This window comes from Pholcus phalangioides, unplaced genomic scaffold (genome assembly GCF_987345545.1).
Source record: "Pholcus phalangioides strain wild (caught in Gottingen) unplaced genomic scaffold, Ppha-v1.0 ptg000017l_1, whole genome shotgun sequence".
NCBI classification, from domain to species: domain Eukaryota; kingdom Metazoa; phylum Arthropoda; class Arachnida; order Araneae; family Pholcidae; genus Pholcus; species Pholcus phalangioides.
The window spans coordinates 871,319-885,885 of NW_028301610.1; the positions used below are offsets into that span (position 1 = coordinate 871,319).

The 14,567-nt window shown below is 34.5% G+C and overlaps 1 protein-coding gene across 1 annotated transcript in view; it reads left to right on the top strand.

Moving 5' to 3' along the window:
- LOC149072092 (guanine nucleotide-binding protein G(q) subunit alpha) overlaps positions 1–14,567 on the top strand; it is a 225,946-nt gene that overhangs the window by 99,121 nt on the left and 112,258 nt on the right. Inside the window, exons 3-4 of the mRNA XM_089246123.1 lie at positions 7,652–7,806; positions 12,049–12,177. Coding sequence (XP_089102249.1) covers positions 7,652–7,806; positions 12,049–12,177 — 284 coding nt within the window. The remainder of the gene's footprint in view (positions 1–7,651; positions 7,807–12,048; positions 12,178–14,567) is intronic.

Sequence of the window (14,567 nt, forward strand, 5' to 3'; positions counted from 1 at the left end):
TACTTTTTTCTTACAACTAGGAAAGGACACATGAACAAAATTTTTATGCGTCCTTTTCTGAAATTCCGGGTATTCGACATGTTATAGCACGTCAATGGCATCTTTGTGTGTGACAATGTCAACAGGACTATTATTGGTGAGATCAAAGAATTATCGGCACCAATGGAAGTCTGCAGTCACCATCTGCCAGTGAGACAAGATATTTTAGAATACTATGAAATACCATATTAATCATAATATAATTATTTATATCATTTCTATTTTGGAATCTATGCAACTTAATGCAAATAGTTATCCTTTTCTCCCGGGGAATAACTTATGGCCGTATTCATGGAGTGGCTGTCAAATGGCCAATCAAAAACATGCGGGTGAATGTTGAAAAGCATGTTAGAAAAGATCGGTATTCTTGGCATACCAGCAAGGAGCTGTCACAAGTCGACAGCGTTTAGTGACTGATGAAGATGAGTTTGATGCTGATTTGTCAATGAAGATCATGTGTTCCTTGTTTTTTTTTCTGCTGCTGTGAGTGTTTTTTAAAAACAAGATGGAGGACGATTGCCTTGATTATTGTTGCATGATGTTATTTGTTTCTGTTATTGGTAGTTTTATTTTGTTGAAATAAAGAAATAAAGTAACGAATTAAAGAAATTTCAAGAAACATGTTTGTGATGCTAGTATAGCTGATATTTATATGTTTTTACCTTGTGAAAAGAAACATGCCTGATTGCATTTCTCGAAGACATGTAGGAATTTGATTTTGATTCTCAAGCAGTTGATGAGGTATGTAAAGCTTTATTTAACAGTTGTTTATTTCCTTTTTATGAAATTATTATTTAAATAAATTTAAGTATCTGAGGGTGATACATAATGCTCCTGAGTGGTATCTGATTATCCCACAACCAAGGTCCCCGCATCCTGAAGCTGGGCCCCCAGGCCAGGATTGCAAGCCCATTCAAAGTAAATTTACACTGTAAAAACAAGAAAAAATTATGATTAACCTCGGCTCAAGGCTGAAGCTCTATCAGCCCCCCCCCCTGTTTTCCCATGTGCCGACTTGTGCTGGTTTTTTTTAAATAATATTGTAAATGCTGGAAAAAATTAACATCTGATGATTTCACGAAAGGAAAGTCAATTTCTCTTTTTTCCAAATAAAAGTAAAAATTACTTTTCCATTCATCAGCAGAGGTTTATGTATTTTTACTCAACTATACAATCAAAGTAATGCCAGTTCATAAACAATACCAATGGGGATGGGCAGAGAATATGCTATTTCCATGATTGAAATCATAATTTGCTAGTGTATAATTACTATTAAAAATATAGAAAAAATTACATTCCAAACAAATTTGTTCAACTTACTGATGGCATGATGGTTAATTTAAAGTAATTATAAAATCAGTTGATTATTCCCTCCCTTATTTTTATATGACCCAGTATTAAGCATACAAATACTTTAATTTTTCTAAATGATTTTTTTTCAATTTATGATTTTTAATTATGATTGTCCAATTAGTTTTATATACAATGTGATGACCTAAATAACGTTTTTGAGAAGTTTGACAAAATTTGGGTATCAATTTAAGGTTTTCATTTTTAATCAGTATATAAAATTACTAATTTATATGAATATTAATAACGATTTCTTCAAACGTCACTTACCACATGGCAAAGAATTAGAAAAAAATATTTTTATTATTTTTGGAAAAAAATGTATTTATTTTAATCGACGGAGTGAAATTCCACATCGAAAATCGGAACAAATTTTTTCAACATTTCTTAACAAATCATAAAAAAAATGAATTTTAAAAAAATACTGTGATACTCATTAGACAGTTCTCTTTTAATTCCAAAAGAAAATATGGAAGAAAAAATTACTTGAAAAGTTTAATGTAAAAAAGTGTTGTGCGAACAGAAAAACAGGTTCAGAATTATAAGTATTTTAGATTATTTCTTATTTGTATTTATTTTCATTGGTTTTGAGTTTCAAATAAGCTAAAAAATAGTTATCTGCATTATTATTTCACTGTCATTGTTTCGTGTGTAAAGTAAAATTTCTGAAGTAGTATGAAATATAATTAATGTGTGTCAAGAAAACTTTTCAAATATCAATGTCTTACTACTGTACTTTATTACAGAATTTGATCTAATCAAGGAAACCTGTGCACTCATAAGCAAGCATTCTACAGCACCACTCTTGAAAAGTTTCCAATTTGAGCAAAAGATAATTTGGTAATTTGCCTGAAGCAGTCATCATGCAACAAGAGTTGCTCATGATATATTCTGCATTTTAATTATTATATCAATATGTTTGAGTACAATAAATACCAATTTTAGAAAATTTGATTGACTAAATTTTTCGAAATTGCCAGTTTTTTTTCAATTTTTATTTTCAGAGTACAGTGTCTTTACACTACAAAAAACATGTTTTATATGTTCACCAGTTTGCAGGAAAAATGTAAACGTCTCTATGTTCAAGGTATTTGAAAACATGCCGCCTTTGTATCCGAGATTTGTGTGCTGAAAAAATCTTGGAAATACATTCTCATCTGTGCATTAGATTACTAATAACATTGGACTACGAACAGATTGTATCAAAAAGCACCGTTTATTTTCGCATTGAGAAGCTGAGTTTGAAAAAAATTATATCAGTAGTTACAATCGAAATGTTAAATGCATACTCGTATTGAGCATCCAGAAGTAAATAATTTATATAATTACCCACATTTTGCAGTTATACAAAATATATACAGTTGCAGTTATACAAAATATATACAGTGCTGTGTAATATTCAAACACATAATGAAATTGCACAGTATAACTATAGTATACTGTTCCAACATGGCACTAGCCATAGGAAGAGACATTAGCAAAAGAACAAAACATTTGAAAAATAGATGCAAAATCATGTTCTATATGAAATTTATAATGCTGCTTTCTGAAAAAACCTCTAGAAATTTTAATCGATTACTTTGAATCATCAAAAATACAGGAAAAAAACAATGATCAATTTTTTCCCCTTCAATAATTTAAAGTATAATCTAATTACCACATGAACAGAAAAAATTGAATGCAAAGACAATGAAATAGAATTCATGTTTCTAATATATTGTATATACTCATATATAAGCCACCCCCCCCCACACTTCAGGACCACCAACACTGCAATAAATTTAAAACCCCTATATAAGCCGACCCGAAAAATCCATGCATTTCAGAAAAAAAAAATCCTCATATTTTTATGTAAAATGAATAGCTTATGGAAATTTACAATAGAAAATGAATGATTATCGGATCTGTGGGGTTGAGCATATCCCATACCAATAATGCCAGTTTCGTGAACACTGCTACAAAAATGACTACTGATTGCGGGGGGTCGATATTTTCTCATCAAAAACTTACCAGAGTATAAGCAGACCCCCTCCATTTGAGGAATAAATTTTTCCACAAAAAAAACTCGGCTTATACATGAGTATATATGGTGCGTATATGCATATACAAAAATATATTCAACATCCATAAAATGAAATTTGAATGTCTTCATTATTATTAATATTACATATACATTCGATACACTTATAATGCCTCCACTTATAACATTTTCTCGCTGGACTCAACTATGGTCCCACACATCCTGGACAGAAATTTCAATAGTGCATTTATAGCATGAAAAAAGATTATGGTAATTGTTCCAGGCCTGGAGCCCGGTCAGCCTTGCCCTTTGGGGGGACACGGTCTCAACTCTTCATTCACAATAAGATTTTTCATTTGAAGCATTTCTCCATGATGGTTTTACGAAACACATTATAGGCAAAACAGATCCACAGTTTATATATCATCATCAACAACAATTTTCAATCCACTGCTGGATGAAGGTCTCCTCTAAATTTTTCCATTCTGCTCTGTCTGATGCTTTAGCCATCCAGTTGACTCCTGCCACTTTCCTGATCTTGTCAATCCATCTTGTGTAGGGACGCCTTCTCGGAAGTTTAACACCACAGGGGTACCACTCTAGAATACTTGTTGTCCTGTCTTTTTGCAATATGTCCAGCCCATTTCCATTTCAAACGTTTGATTCTTTCCATCATATCATATACCTTTGTGTGGTTTCTCATCCGAATGATTCGTTTTCTGTCTCTCTTTGTGATGCCTAACATACATCTTTCCATGCTCCTTTGCGTTGTCTGTAGGCTTTGTATCGTCTTGCTTGTGAGTGTTCATGTTTCAGCTCCATAAGTCAGTGTTGGTAGCACACACTGGTTAAAAACTTTTCTTTTCAGGCATAACGGCATGTGACTCTTCAGAATAATGCAGTTTTTGCCAAAAGTGCTCCATCCAATCCTGATCCTCCTGTTTATTTCATTAATGATTCCGTTATGTATGGTGATTTCTTGTCCCAGGTATACATAGCTTTCTACTTCTTCTATCTCTGTGTTGTTCAGCAAGATTGTCCTCTTCAACGCAAATGGGCTGAACATAACTTTAGTCTTTTGCAAATTCATTTTCAAGCCCACCTGAAGACTTGCCTTCGCCAATTCTTGTATCATTTCTTCTAATTCGTCTGGATTACTGCTTATAACAACAATGTCGTGTGCAAAACGCAAATGGTTGAGAAACTCTCCATTCATTTTAATTCCTTTTTTATCCCAATCCAGTTTTCTGAATACTTCTTTTAAAACAGCGGTAAAGAGTTTTGGTGAGATAGTATCACCCTGTCTGACTCCTTTTCCAAGTTTAATTTTTGCTTTTCCTTTATCCAAACGAATCGTTGCAGTTGCTTTGTCATATATTTTTTTGATGATATTGATGTAAGTCTTCTCTACCCCAATTATATCTAGATCTTTAACAACAGCAGATGTGAAGACAGATTCAAACGCTTTCTCAAAATCAATGAAGGCCATACACAATGGTAATTCGTATTCCTTATGTGTCTCTATAAGTTCCCTGATTATTTGGATGTGATCCATTGTACTAAATCCACTTCGAAATCCTGCCCGTTCTTTTGGTTGGGCTTTGTCCAATTTGGATTCAAGCCTATATGTCAGCACTTTGGTGAAGATTTTATAAATTACTGATAGGAGACTGATTGGTCGATAGTTCTTGATACATCTTTTTCACCCTTTTTGTAAAGAAGAACCATCATTGCGTTATTCCAATCTTCGGGCACATCCGATTTTGTGAGACAATTTGTGAACAAGGCGGCTAGCATACTGGCAAATTCTTCACCTGCTTCTTTAATAATGTCTATTGAAATCCCATCTTCACCTGGGCATTTGCCTTTTTTCATACATCTTATAGCCTTGTAGACTTCCTCTTTCAGCACAGGTGCTACTTGTACAAATTCGGCTTCATTTTCTTTTCTTTCTGCTCCCTTTTCTCTGTCCTGATCCTGTTGTTCTTGTTTGTATAGAGTATTATAAAATTCTTCAACAATACTAATGATTTCATTTCCATCTTTTATTATAGTTCCATCATTTCTTTTTAGTGTAAAAATTTCCTTTCTCCCAACACACACTTTTCGTTTCGCTGATTTTAAACTCCTATTATCTTCCAATGCTTTCTTTACAATATCGCAATTAAACTTCCTGACATCTTCTGTAATCCGCTTTCGTACTGTCTTGCAAAGTTCTGCATATTCCACTTCTGATTTAATGTCATTCTTCTTAATCTGAAATTCTCTCCGGTCATTCATAAGTTTCTTTGTTTCTTCTGTTATTTTCTTCACTGGTTTGATTTCTTTTTCTCCAGCGACTTCTTTTGCTACTTGTTTTAGGGTAGTGGTTGAAGGTTTATTCATCATAGGTGACATCTTGTTCATCCTTGTGGATGAACAGGATGAACACAGTTTATATATATAAAGGAATATTCAAGAAAAAAAAAAAAAAAATTGAATTTTATGTGAGTGAAATGGAACCTATTCAGTGGGTCATCATCAGGGGAGTCCCATGCATGGTTCGAAAAGTGTAGGCATTTCTGAAGGGTGGCTATGCCTAATTGCATTAAAAATGCCAACCCTTGTTCCTGATGCCTGCCTTTGCAAAAACGTTGGACGAAAAAGAGACAATGAAAAATGTTAAAAAATACAATACTTGAAAAATATATACCAGAGCTTCAGTGTAAGCTCAAAGAAGCATGAGAAAAATATATATAAAGTTACAGGAATACAATAATTACAGGGAATATTTTACAAAGATTATGAAAAAAGTCAAAAATAAATTAAAAAGTCCAAAAATATAATCAAAATCACCGGACATACCTTATGAGTGGGGAAGACCGTTTTTTGTTTGTAGGAGGAGTTTTTGAAATGTCATTGAAGAAGGCGGTTGGAATACTGTTGCCAGGTGCAGCTTTGAAAAGATTGAAGAGTGCTGTATTGAATTCCTGTTTATTACAAATGTGTCTGAATCTATAAATTTCTGAAATGAGCGTGTTTCTGAATATTTTGGTGTTGATGTTTGAATGCCGGTGGCTTGAACTGACCAGTTTAAAATATTCGGAAACACTCATTTCAGAAATTTGTAGATTGGGACGCATTTGTAATAATAAACAGGAATTCAAAACAGCACTCTTCAATTTTTTCAAAGCTGCATCTGGCAACAGTTGCCTTCTTTCCAACTGCCTGCGAAGGTCATTTTAAAAACTCCTCCATACAACAAAATTGTCTTTCCCACTCATAAGGTACGTCCAGTGATTTTTGAGTACATTTTTGGACTTTTTAATTTATTTTTGACTTTTTTCATACTCTTTGTGAAATATTCGTTGCATTTATTGTATTCCTGTAACTTTGTATATATTTTTCTCATTCTGCTTTGAGCTTTTAATCTAAAGCTCTGTATATATTTTTCAAATATTGTATTTTCTCACATTTTTCATTGTCTTTTTTTTTTTTTCGTCCAACATGTTTTTGCGAAGGCAGGCGTCAGGGAACAAGGGTTGGCATCTTTAATGCAATTAGGCATAGCCACCCTTCAGAAACGCCTACACTTTAAAAAAATAAAAAATAAAAGTCTTTAAAAAATAAAAATCCAAGTCTGTGAAATTGTATTAGAATTGTCAAAGAATATTGAAATAAAATAACATTTAAAGTTCGCAAAACTGACTTTGAATTATCAGGAGAAAAGAGGAAAAAGAACCAAAATGAATTCAGAGTTCATGAATAAAACTTGAATTTTCAAAAAATACCCCCAAAAAAATAAACGAATCCATGAAATAAACATTAATTAAGAGAATGGAAAAAAAGAAGTCAGAAAACACGCTTATTGCGCATGCGTTAACATGCCTGTTATTTTTTAACAGCCCAAATAGCAGTGGCTACATTTTCATGAAAAATACGGCTGTTAACCAGTCTGCTAGGGATGGAGAATACAGTTTTCTAAATAACCATAGTTTTAGCAAGCGCTTGCATGTTAACAGCCATCAGTGTTATTTGAACTAGGTGGCATGACAATGGCACTGCTTAAGGGCTACCTAGTCACGAGCCAAAATTATTTTTTATTTATTTTTTTTATAAATTATATTTGCATCAATTTTATTAGGATGTTATATTATTGTCTGATTTGGTTAATTTTTTGATTTAAATGTATTTATAAATCAGCTATTGATTACTATTTTTGTGAACTTTATCCTATCCCTTTTTCTATCCCTTAACTTTTAGGACCATGGAGAACTTGTTCGTGTTGTGGATTATGAAACTGTTACAACTTTTGACACACCATATGTCGTAGCTATAAAATCTTTGTGGAATGATGCTGGTATACAAGAATGTTATGATCGTAGAAGAGAATATCAGTTGACAGACTCTGCTAAATAGTAAGCTTTTTCATGATTTTTTCATTTTATACTTCTTTATAGGGAGAAGGGAGTACTGTTGAAACAGCAACATACTAAGAAAGGTGATGGTAGGCATCAAGAGGAATAAAACTTACTATAGAACATGCTATCGCAAACTACAACTATTATGTAAAAATCACAAAAATATGTATACAGGTTATGTCATCCACACCACAGGGCTGCAGGACTTGTGTTCATGCATGATCGTACCCCAGTGCGAGCCATAACCGTCTCTATATGCTACATAGCCCAGGAGATGGATTGAATTTGCTGTACCTATTGCTCTGGCCTCCACTCTTATCAGGCCACAATTCTGTTACAGGGAAAAAAAATCTGCAAATATTATTGATTACATAAGTCTGCCATCAGTCAACACTTGAAGGGAAGAATTTCCCTATCTATGAAAATTATTTTCTGTTGTTCATTAGTAAAATGTGTGGTGTTGTGATTCATTGTTATTTTTTTTCATATGCTATGCTTAGTTTTTTCCGTTTGAAATGTATTTTTTCATTTAAATTTTGTTTTTATGGAGTGATGCTACACCAAGGTTGGGGGCTTTTCTGAATTTTCACTGTGCCACATACCTCGTCCAATGTAATTTTTTCAAGTGCCCTTCTCTTGTATCCTACTATTTTTCAAGAAAAGGGCATTGCGTCTAAATTTTTTTTATTGGAGCAAGCTCCTGCCTATCATTCTTGAATATGAAGTCCAAATCTCAAGTGCCCCCTACTCAGTCAGGGCAATTATTCTTCATAGAAGTGTGATATCTAAGTCTATCTATAATGGATAGAATTCCGCGTTCTAAATACAGAGTTCCTTCATCAGGAACTCTGAACTGTTTATCACAAAAGGTTCTTTGGAAAATTTGTGACCATAACTTGGAAAAGACTTTGCCTATTTTGAATCTGTGTATTTATACATTTCTGTCTGAATGTTTTTCTTCATATTCCGAAATTAATTTATTCAATTCGTAACGTTTGAAAATTATGTAGATACTGGAGGATCTCTCATAAATCTCTAAGTAAAATTGGACCTAAAAAGCCTTGACAGCTTTTATGTATGGACGTTTGTAGTGCAGTTTCTGAGAAATCATTTTCAGGTGCAAGTATTTTTTAATCATAATCTATGTTTATTCCAGAAAAGCTACCATTTTTCCTGTAGAAAAAAAACTGATGTGTTTTTGTCTGTTTTTACTTGTTTCTAGAGGAAAAAGCTGAAAAAAATATATCAAACATGAGTGTGACAATGAAAGTTTTTTTCAGTTATAAATTAAATTATTGAGAAAAATTGAGGCATTCGAGCCGAGCATACAAATCTTTATGTACACTGAAGAGACAAAAAAACTGGTACACCTGCCTAATATCGTGTAGGGCCCCATGAGCCCGCAGAAGTGCTGCAACACGACGTGGCATGGACTCGACTAATGTCTGAAGTAGTGCTGGAGGTAATTGACACCATGAATCCTGCAGGGCTGTCCATAAATCCGTAGGAGTAAGAGGGGGTGGAGATTTCTTCTGAACAGCACGTTGCAAGGCATCCCAGATATGTTCAATAATGTGCATGTCTGGGGATTTAGGTGGCCAGCAAAAGTGTCTAAAGTCAGAAGAGTGTTCCTGGAGCCACTTTGTAGCAATTATGGACGTGTGGGGTGTCGCATTGTCTTGCTGAAATTGTCCAAGTCCGTCGGAATGCACAATGGACATGAATGGGTGCAGGTGATCAGACAGGGTACCTGTCACCTGTCAGAGTCGTATCTAGACGTATCAGGGGTCCCATATCACACCAACTGCACACGCCCCATACCATCCCAGAGCCTTCACCAGCTTGAACAGTCCCCTGTTGACATGTAGGGTCCATGGATTCATGAGGTTGTCTCCATACCCGTACACGTCCATCAGCTCAAAGCAATTGGAACCGAGACTCGTCAGACTAGGCAACATGTTTCCAGTCCTCAACAGTCCAATGTTGGTGTTGTCGGGCCCAGGCGAGGCGTGAAGCTTTGTGTCGTGCAGTCATCAAGGGTACACGAGTGGGCCTTCGGCTCCGAAAGCCCATATCGATGATGTTTTGTTGAATGGTTCGCACGCTGACACTTGTTGATGGCCCAGCATTGAAATCTGCAGCAATTTGCAGAAGGGTTGCACGTCTGTCACATTTAATGATTCTCATCAGTCGTAGATTTAATTTTTTACCGGTTTCCCGATATTCACAGTACACTCGTGAAATGGTTGTACATGAAAATCCAAATTTCATTGCTACCTCGGAGATGCTATGTCCTATCTCTTTTGCGCCGACTATAACACCACGTTCAAACTCACTGAAATCTCGATAACCTGCCATTGTAGCAGCAGTAACCGATCTAACAACTATGCCAGACACTTGTTGTGTTATATAGGCGTTGCCGACTGCAGCGCCATACTCTGATTGGTTCCATATCTCTTTATTTGCATACACATGCCTGTACCAGTTTTTTTGGCTCTTCAGTTTAGTAAAACCCTTCTTCTACAGACACAGACAGGACAAAAAAAATTTGCCTATAAAAGAGGGTGACTATTAATCAGGGATTTGAAATGCATACTTATATTACACAAGAGAAAATGTTATTTGGCCATAAAAGAATGGCAACCATTAAGAAGGGTTTTACTGTACATCCAAACAAAAAATGTGATTTTTGCAAGATATAATCAAATTGCTATCAATGGAATCAATTATTTTTTATTAAAAAATCAGTTTTGTACAAAAGCATTATTTTATTTGACTTGTGTAAAAAACAGGACTTCTCTAAAAGGCCAGAATAAAACAATATTCAAACTGTATTGTGGAAATGAACCTTCAGTAAAGCATTTCAGGATTCACAGATGTGAAGTCTTTGTGAATGTCCTGTCACATCTTGTTCCCTCTAAATGTCTGAGCTGTACACAGTGAAAATACTTATGTGCATGGAAAATAATGAAATACACCATAGGTGGATATGACATTGCCATTCCGTAAATAGAAGAAACTAGTCAGTTAGCATGCAGGATAGATATTAAAAGTTTCCTGGCAGGAAAACCAATTAAATTCTATTCGAAAGTGAAAGATCCAGATTTGACATCTGCAACCATGCAGGATGGTTGTTCGAATACAGCTTTTTCTGATTTTCCAAATTTGAGTTGACTATTCCTTTTAAAAAAAGTGTTGCTACAGCTATCACCAGACCTATAAGACAACACAAATACAGACTTGCCAATTGCTACATATTGTTTGTAGCTTCTATGGATGCTGGCACTTGACTATAAACCTACCGGATATACACTCAATGCTACAGAAAGACTTTTTCTTGAGGTTCTTCATTTAAAAAAAAGTTTTCAAAATTTCTTATGGTTATTTATTTTTTAAAATCGTGTTCATCTTTTCTGACTAGCTACGGTGTAGCCACAAATTTGTATGCGCTTACAGAGAAACAAGAATTTTTTTCACTGGACTGAAAATGATCAGTGTTAAAATTAATGTATCATTCACCATTAAGAGAGTTGTGGCGCACAAATTGGATATTAGTGAAAGGAATATGCTACAAGCTTCTATTTTTATGTTCTGTTGACTCAGGCTGACAACAGAACATAAAAATAGAGGAAATAACAAACATCTATAGATCTTGACATAGAAAAATCTGAAGAATATAAGTAATTTGTAAAATTTCTTCTGTGAAAGGCTCCATGACTATTTTTGCCCTGTTCTCCCCCCCCCCCCTTCCCACAACTGGTAACCTTTTTCAAGACTGATCAACAGAGAATTTAGATGAGTGAGGGCAAATATTTCATTTAGTAACGACTTTCACATTTTCCCCACATTTAATGGTAACACCTTTAAGGTGCAGAAAGCCATTACTTCATTAGAGGGAAATGACAAACGAGAAATGAGTAACACTAGAGCTCATTAAAACGAATACTTATAAAAGAGGTGAATGCCAGAGCTCAGTAAAATATTTAGATGCCTTAGCAAATGCTAGATCTAAAGCCTTAAGATTGTTTCCACTCATGCCAAAAAGTTTGCTTTAAATAAATTAGAAGACTTAGGGATTTTTTAAATGGGAAATTGATCGGGGGAATGTATAGATTGATTTATCAGTACCCTCAAGTTTAAAAATTACTTCATAGTATGTTTATAACGATTAAAATACCTATTTTTCCCACATGTATTTGTTTATTTTCTGATTTCATACCATTGCTACTATATTTTTAGTTATCTGAGTGATATAGATAGAATAGCTGCAACAGATTACCTACCTACACAGCAAGATATACTAAGAGTAAGAGTTCCAACTACTGGTATTATTGAATATCCATTTGATCTTGACTCAATAATATTCAGGTAAGTGAATATTCAAATATGTATTACTTTACATTTAAATCCTAAATTCATAGTCTCAGGAGTGAAAATTATCTAATGTCAAATGAAATCTTCCCAACTACAGTGGAACCTCTCAGTAACAGACATCTGTGGGACTGAAAATTCTCTCTGCCAACTGGAAGTGTCTGTTAATAGGTAGTGAAATACATTGAAGCTTGTTAACAGAATTTTAAAAAGCGTCGGTCAACGGGAGGTGTCTTCAGTTCGCAACTACACTCTGTCTATGAATCTTAAATTTTTTTTAAATATTTCTATTTCAACTTCTCATTTCAAAAGAATGACAAATAAGAACAGGATCTGCACTAAGAGATTCTGATGTTTTTTCATGTAATCCACAAATAGGAAAATAGGGTAGCCAAAAAGACATTGTTTCATCTTTAATGAAACATTGCAGAGAGGGCTGATGTTTCTCGTCCTTTGAAATCTTTCCATGTACTTACTATGAGAGGATTTTAGCTAATATAGTTAATGATCATTATATAATGACTTCCATCATTCCATCGAAAATGGATGTTATATTGAATGGTCTTTATATTAAGAAGAAAACCTATAGTTGTTACATGAAAACATTTGGACTTATTGTAGTGATAGTTGTAAAAAATTTGTTGCTATAACGAGCATTGACTATATTGTATGTTGCTATTCTTTTCATCAGCTAGGCTAAAACATCAAATACCTCTTTCCTCAAAGAGATCTATGTTTTGGCAAGAAGATTTGAAGTTTTAATGATATTGTTAGTTCGGGGGGGGGGGGGCATTCAAGTATTGCGTAAGAAGAATTTTGGTCATCTTTGACCCACTTCCGTCTTGTCAGTAAAAGTAAATAAACCTGACCTCTTCTCTCCCGTTCTTGTCAGCAAAATTAAGTAAGTTGGTCTAAAGCCCCTTACACTGGTACTAGTCTCAAAACCAAAAAAAGCATTGGCTCCTCCGTACACTGAGGAAGGGGAGGGAAATAATGGCTGCTTGCCCCCCCCCCCTCAAAAGATAAATACTAAATTTGAAAATTTTTGTAAAAAAATTTAAATATTGAAGGAAAATGCTTTTATACACTGTTTTAATTAGTTTCTATAAATTCAAATGTTTTTGAAAGCCAATAACTAGCTTCTCTCGTTAATTGGAAGCATCCTAGAATAAGGGTTGGGCCAACAGTTTGCAGTGTATGCAGCCTGAATTTCAATGTGCAGGTTCGTGGCATTCTTCAAATTGAACCACCTATATTCTGGTTAGAGTAGGTAGGTCACGTAATAAGAATACATACAAATGTGGTTTTTTATGGACACACAGCAATACTAAGTAATAGTGCACGTGCATCCTTTCACAGGTAGTCAGCCACATCTACTCAAAGCTGGTCCATCTTATCTTGGTACCATCTAGTGTTTACTCATTGCAGACACCCTCGGAGCAGATGGCCAATATGATTCACATGACTGGCTTTCGGCCCACTTTTTACCCTGACAATAAAACACCTACCGACAGACAGAGAAAAGGAAAAGCTATTCTGGTGCATGAATCAGTTCCTTGAATGTCTGTGTAACCCACACGTACAGGGTGCTGCTTTAGGAGAGATGCTACATCAGTGGTAAGGAAAAAAATTATTGCAGAAAAACTTGGGAAAAATATTTTGTCTATAAAATTTAAACTGGGTATGTATTGGTTTAATAGAATTTGCAGAAGAATCTGTGATTTTTATTGTATCACATCTAGCTGGGAATGCAACCAGATAAAAAATATATGTGTCAGTTAATGAAAAAGTGGAGGAATATAAAGCTGAGGGCATAAGCGGATACAGACTCCTTGAACGGTAAGGGAGGGGTACGAGAAGAGAGAATAATTGGTGAAGAAAGACTGACAAGTTGAAGAAAAAGGTGTCAATATGGTGTGGTGACATTAAAAATCAATCTGAGCATGAGTGAATCCGATTAACAGGAAAGTGTTGATACTTAAATATGTTTGGTTCTATGAGGTATTTTACATTTTCTTGGAAATTAAGGTGCGATGATTTCCACTTGACTGATTTTTTTTTTAAATTTATTTAAATAATTTAATTTTTATATTTCCACACCCAATTGCTTACCTAATAATCATTCAAACTCCTTCCGCATTGTCATCAAAAGTAAGCAAAGGCACCCCCCCCCCATTGTTGCTTACATAATACTTGAGCTGTCCCCAAGTCACAGCTTTTGTTAACTCATTTATGTTGCATATAAAAGAAGAATACAGCAATGTTTGAGTAGCAAGATTTATATCATGTAGGTATTTGATTGTGGGATACATTCAGTATAAAAAAACTCACTGAAGTGGGGAAAATAATCACGCAAACTGTAATAGTCAAGAGTTGAGGGGAAGTCT